Genomic DNA, 7,051 nt, shown 5'->3' with positions numbered 1-7,051 from the left:
AATCTATAAAATGCATATACATTATGAGAATCATAGGGTTTGAAAATAATACATCAAGCATTATTGTTGGGAGGACTTTACGTAAATACTATCTCAAAATTAGATCTAGATCGTAAAAGATGATGATGAAACCTATGATTAACCAAAAAAATTATTTTAACCTAACATTTTCTAAAAATAGTATCAAGTTCTTTTAGCAATGTTATAGGTAAACTACCAAAGCCTGGCAAAATCATTTTATTAGGTTAACAAATTGTCTAGTTATAGATTTATGTCAATCTTATACCAGATTTGTGATAAAATTAAAAACAAAATAATTTATGTTAATAATTTACACATATATTTATGTCAATGTTACACTAGCATTAGATTTGTGATAAAAGTTAATATATATAGTTTTACTTATGTGTGCCCAAATCAACAATTAATTTCCATACAATTTATTAATTTAAATTCCATGTCATCAACTTCTCAAAAAATTCCATATCATCAAAAAATATCTAATAAAAATAACGGCTTTTATGATTAAAACATATGTATTTGGTTAAATATAAAATACTATCAATAAGAGCTTTTTTAACATATATATATATATACCTTATTTACTTAAAGAGGATTTTCTTTATTCAAATTTAAGGATAAAAATATAAATATATCTGTTTAAAAATATTTTCCTTTCTCCCTCATAATGAGTGTTAAGATAATCTAGTAAAAATATTTTTTTTAAATAGGGAGATAAGCTTCCAGATCATCCCGTACCCAGGCTCATTTTGGCTTGGCCCAAAACCCCGTTGCCTTAATCAAATTACGATAAATAACATCCTTACCCAAAATTTCCATTAACTTCAAAAAGTTTTCTAACAGTACAAACAATAGCAGAGTGATATAAAAGATGATGAATTTCAAGTGTTTTTTAAGAACAGTACAAACAGCCAAAAAAAAAAAAACATACAATCCAAAAGTTTCCAATTACCCTTCTATTTTGCCGAGCAAGCACTAAATTTGCCAACAATCTCATAATTGATCATAGACTCACGTAAGGCAAAGAATAGCAGTCAGAACAGTTGTAGAATAAAACAAAACTAACTCCAATTCTTCAAGCAACTGATTGCACTGCTCTTTCAAAGCTATCTTCCGCAGATGATGCACGTTTAACAAGAATGTGCTCTGGATGTGTGAGTTTCAATTGGCTGCCAAGAAGTCAAAACACAAGGTCAGGGTTGGGAGCATTTGCCAAAACAATCAACAATGTAGCATCTCAATTAAGATCTGGCTGTAACACCAGTCGGTATAAATTAGTCTAAGACTTGCTCATTTTTCTTTTTACAAACGGCTTAGAACTAAGGATTGAGATTTGAAGCCGCCTCAGGTAGAAAACTGATTTGGTTAACAGTCATATTCTGGTGTATTAAAAAGAGCAAAACAACATACAAGCTACATTTAAATGAAAACAACCAGCATGTTCACTTCACACAGAAATGCTGCTTCAACTTACCTAATTGAAGTATCTAGTTTTGCAACGTAAGCATGCATGAATGCCTACTGAATTTAAGATTGAAATACTCCTCACAATACATGCATAACATGCATTTAGGTACATATATAAAGTCTAACTTTCTCAATTGATTCAAGGTTAGAGCACCTGCCATCTTCATCATGAATAATAAGGTGAATGGAAAATTCAAAGAAGGAAAAGCTATTTTTGCACCAGCTAATATCATTTACACTTGTTTCAAGAAAAATGAATTACGGAATCTTATTTTATTTTTTGCATTTTCCTATATTTGTTTAATGGAAACAACTTGGTCAAAGAAAAATTACTTACATGTCAAAAGAAAATAAGACATTTTTTCTGAAAATTGACTTATTATTTTGAAAAGGGTAAGTCATTTTTCAAAAAATAGCTACTTTATGAATAATTTTATTTTTATATAAAAATTAATTTGAATCAAGCCAAATATTTTTATATTAATAATAAATTTTATTTTAATTTTAAAATTATTCAAAATATTAAAATATTAATATCAAATATTATAATGTTCAATATTATTAAACATACATATTTAATTATTTATATAATAAATTAATAAATTAATAGTGTAATTTATTATTTGAATAAATTATTGAATATTACAATTTTAATTTAATAATAAATTTTAACAATAATATTTTTAATATGCCATTGAAAAATACTTATATTAATATTTTAATAATAAATATATATTACAATTTATAAATATTTAGTAATAGATATTTTATAGTATAAAATATGAATATTTGTTTAAATCATTATTAGGTTCATTTATCTTTTCCAACTCTAATGTGCCACTATTCACTCTCATATATGTAATATATGTAATCTAAATTAAGTTTTAATTAGGCACAGTTTATTTTTAATTTTATATAAGATATTAATTATTATAAAAATAAATTTTGATTGTCAAAAGGAATGTTCCTATGATATTTTATAGCAGATATATTTATGTTGTGTTTGTTTCATTAAAAACAACTTTTAGGAAATGATTTCAGAAAAGTTTGTCAAATAATGGAAAATATTTTATACAGAATCGTCTAAATACCAGAAAATATTAGCATTTCCAAAAATCACTTTCTGAAAGCTGTTTTCTGTGAAACAAGTGCAACCTATGCATCAAATTTGCAAGACTTTCAAGCCTTACCCTTATGTTTCAAAAATGAAGTACATGAAAATAAGAAAACTTTAGTGAATATGGACCACGAAAATTGATTAAAAGGAATGCTGAATCTGAGTTTAAACGGGCATGCCTGAACTTAATCATCTACCAACCAGGCAATCCAAACTAGGAACTTCGGTGGAAACTCCTATTAGTGTATTGAATTCGTTAATTTAATGCTAACTTAGAAAAATGTTACCAAAACTTGTGAAATTTCCAAACTGATATGGGAGTAGTCAACAATAAAAGCCAGGACAAATAAAGATAAAGGATACGAATAACTAGATTACCTTAGATAACGTGAAGATGATTTACCGAGGTGAAGGCCGCATACAACCAGGTTGGCCAGAGTTTCAGGATCCTTTGCATCCTATCCATTGACAAACAACCCCCTATCACAAAGTTATATAAGAGCCAACTAATTTGAAGCAATGAAACTTGGTAGTGAAATATTTGGTGCCGTGATGCATCCAAAACTTTAAAATTGACAGGAACACAAGGGACTAGAGGAAAATCCAAGAGTCAAATTCAATATCATTTGACATCACTAAGAGGTTATATCAGAAACAGAAACTTAAAACATATCAAGTTTGGCAGAGCAATTTATGATCATGAAACACATTTACTGTAGTCAGTCCTGTTCACGGGGCCATAATCAGACCAAAAGAGTAGCCAAATCATAGGTTTAAATCTAGAGAAAACAAAAGTTTAATTTCCACAATTTGATCTTGCCTTATTAAGTGCTTCAAGTAACAGTGTTTCAGCCTCGTCAAAGTTTCCCATGTGTATACAGCAGACAGCCTTCCCATTTAGGATCAAACCAGTCATTGGATATTTCTCAGAGAAATCTTGGAAGATCAGATAAGCTTCCTGTATCTTGGAACCACCCTGATTAGGTAGGATAACATGTTACACAATATCCATGATTTCTCATTTATAGTATTATTAAAATGAAAATTATCTCATACCACTGCTAGATTCAACCATGCATTTGCAAGTTGAGTCAGTGTATGGTCCTCATCAATCTGCTGCATGACCCTCAGTTGTCTCTCTGCATAATCTGACCGGTGCATCTTAATGAAGATTTGCACATTCAATGCATGACTGAAAACGGAGAACAGAAATTCAACAGATGAATCAGAGGTTCCAATTTGCTTCTGGATGTATAAGTTGCTGATGTTATACTTTAGCAATCAAAGAGTCAACTCAAATTCACTAGAAGGAAAAGAATCCTTTTTCAGAGGCCCACTAAATGGAACATTCGCATTTTCTAGAGGAATTGGATAGCAACTCCTAGTTCACATTTGTAAGTATATTTGGTACAAAGATTTTACAGAATAACTCAACAACTTTTGAGTAGGAAAACCTCTCATAGAAATGCAGTATTAAGCCAGTGCTATACAAACTTATGTATGAAAATTTCATTTGTGGGAAAGATGAGAGAATTTGCATAGGAAAGAGATGTTTTATTGTCACCAGCTTATGAATTTACTTAATTACTATTTATCTATCAGCAAAATTCCTTTTAAAATTAATCCAAAGAGGGAACTGTGAGCCAATCCAATGCAGCATCCCAGCCAATTAGACTGCTAGTGTATTGGGGAAATGGAATGAACTGCCAGTTGCAAAGGCAACTGTGACCAATGTTCACATAACATCAGCCTTTGACAAATTAGGTGAAGCAGACCACCATTGGAGTGGTTTAACTATGAATTTTGGCTTTTACTTAAGTAGCCTTATTTAGAAAAGTTTTCCTTCAGCATCAAGCTCACAGAGTATCAAGAGCTTCGAAACACAAATAGTCCACATTCTTTTATACCAACTAAACACCAATGAAAGAGAAATAATTGTAGGGCTAGGGCTATATTTCCTTCTAAATATAAATTGCATGCTGGTAGAAATCACCTGCAACATGCAAGAACCTAATTGTTTACATAGTTCCTAGTTAAGCTATCATACTGTATTATTGTTCCATATTTTCTAATTTATAGATATGAGGGGCAAAGAAATCGGAGCCAAATCTGTGCTGTGAAACCATAGAAGACTCAACATTTTAGCTACAGTGGAAGGGGATATCTCAAAGGTCACAGTCAGCCCGTATAAGTGCGTTCCTAGGAGGAAAAATTCAATGAAATCCAGCCAAAACTTGCAATTTTAAACATCTGACTTACCACTATATACCTAGAATCCTGTCCTGTACTTCAAGTATTAGCTTTCAACTATTTGAAAGCAGTATCGTTCACCTCTGACCACAAACATAGAGGCAAGGCAAATGCAGCAACATGCAAGTCAGGTATCAACCAAAAGTAATTCTTTTTGCACTACTACCAAGTACAAACTTACATGTTTCCATTCGGTACAATGGAGGATCTATTGCAGCATCGGCAGTACTTGAATCAGAATAGAGAAAATGTGTTACTGAAACTTATCTACTATTGCTGTTGTATCTTGTAATTTGAAGAGATGACATCTTTTTAGATATAGGATCTGTTTCTTTAGATTTAAAATATTTTATGATATGTGATTTCCATGTAAAATATGATTTTCAGTTTTTGGATGGTATACCAGAATAAAGTAAAATAAATAGGTGAAACTCAATATGCAGCAGTTACACCTATTTTGATCCATTTAAATTGGATGTGCACTCTTTTTTCTTTTCTTTCGCTCACTGCAAAGAAAATAAAAAATAAAACTAGTCACTCCCACATTATCTTCAATGATTGGGAAAGTGGATAAACATTGATATTATTGTAATAACATTGTTATCAACTGGTCTCCTTTTTATAGGAAAGCCAATCCTTAACGCTTACACCACATGCATGGGTTAATATCCCATCCCCCCCCCCCCTTCTGAAGAGAACAGATTAGTAATGCACTTTACAACTTCAATCCATTTTCTACACTAGTGTCTAAACTATTTCAGTGTGCTTTCATTTACAGAAAAAAATAAAAGAAAAATGACACGTTTCTATTATCAAATGTCTGAATTTTAGCACGTTGAACGGGGCAACTGCTGATTCTGGACCAATATGAAATATCAGAGGATTTAGGGCTATATAGCGTTCATAATTCTGATTCAAGTGGAATTCGGACAGTATTACGTCTCGTATGTGCCCTAACTAGTCTCAAGGTATATAAAGGGAGGTAATCTTACCCTATCTAATGAGCCTTTTTCTTCTATGCCCAAGAATCCGGACTGTTAAGAAGGGTAGATGACTTAACTGTGCAAATCAATGGTCACCAATTTGAACATATATAGAACAAAGAACAAGAATTGATGAAGCTGAATTCGGCATCATCAATGATAACAGAACCCAAGCAAGAATGAAAATGCAGTCGAATAATAAAACTCACAGTTCCATGGTGCCACCAGCATTGGTGTGTTTAAGAGCTTCAATATAATCTTCTTCATGCATGAAAACGATTCCAGCAATCAACCTTAATACGGCATTGCTTCCAATCGCTGGATCTGCTAACCATTCTTTCAAGCTCGCAATTGTTGATTCCTAAAGGCGATATTCAGCAAAACCCAATCATAATCCTCTATCAAAACTACATATTTTTCCCATTGTTCTAGCAGATCTTTACCTATAAAAACAAAATTCAAGCAGATCTAAAACGAATTTCACCTTATCATGAGGGTTGGAGAGATAGAGGGCCAGCAGTTTAACGGCTTGGAGAGGAGTTGCAGCGGCGGAGTCGATCTCATTGATCACCAGCTGGGATTAGAGAAACAAAAACGTGTTTTAGATTTGCAAATACTATTGGAAAAAGAATATGAAATTGAGTACAGAAGGGAGGGGGTACTTGGTAGCTGCCGAGAGCGATGTAAGAGCGGTAGACGAGGCAGTCGCGCTCGACGGCGTCGTCGGGGGAGAGGTTGGGAAGATCGCTGTTGTTGATGGCAGCCTGAAAGGAACCCAAGTAGAAATTGTTCCTCAAATGGAACAAGTGATCTGGTGCTGCAGCTACTGCCATTTGAGACTGTCTATACACACAGAGATCTCGAAACAATTACAATTACAAATGCTTTTTTCCTTTTTCAGACCTTCAACTCTGTCTTGACTCCTTCCGTTTCTTCTCTGTCTATAATATATCAGACAGATCTATTAACCTATTGGGTTAGCGGTTAACAGAAATATTAGTTCAAATTCTGTAAATGGTGTTTGTACTATGCGTTTTTGTTTAATTTAGTCTCATTATTATAATTTAGGGTAAACTACAACATTAGTCATTAAACTATGAGTAAATTTTTGTTTTAGTCATTTAACTAAAAAAGTTACAATTTAGTTACTGAACTATTCAAAAATTTACATTTAAGTCGCTGGGCAGTTAAAATCGATACTCTATAGTTTTCT

At 32.2% G+C, this 7,051-nt stretch overlaps 1 protein-coding gene across 1 annotated transcript; it reads right to left on the bottom strand.

Annotated features, from left to right (window-relative positions):
* Window positions 1-805: 805 nt before the first annotated feature.
* Window positions 806-6,794, bottom strand: LOC105793908 (coatomer subunit epsilon-1). Its single transcript, XM_012622812.2, has 7 exons — window positions 6,501-6,794; window positions 6,323-6,412; window positions 6,048-6,199; window positions 3,662-3,797; window positions 3,426-3,581; window positions 2,984-3,063; window positions 806-1,190 (listed from the first exon to the last, which is right to left on the bottom strand). The coding sequence occupies exons 1-7, from the start codon at window positions 6,669-6,671 to the stop codon at window positions 1,097-1,099; spliced, it is 879 nt and encodes a 292-aa protein (XP_012478266.1). The 5' UTR covers window positions 6,672-6,794; the 3' UTR covers window positions 806-1,096.
* Window positions 6,795-7,051: the final 257 nt, after the last annotated feature.

The sequence above is a fragment of the Gossypium raimondii genome, chromosome 3 (genome assembly GCF_025698545.1).
Source record: "Gossypium raimondii isolate GPD5lz chromosome 3, ASM2569854v1, whole genome shotgun sequence".
NCBI classification, from domain to species: domain Eukaryota; kingdom Viridiplantae; phylum Streptophyta; class Magnoliopsida; order Malvales; family Malvaceae; genus Gossypium; species Gossypium raimondii.
Note: the sequence above shows the minus strand (reverse complement) of the source record. Positions and strands in the feature narration are given on the sequence as shown.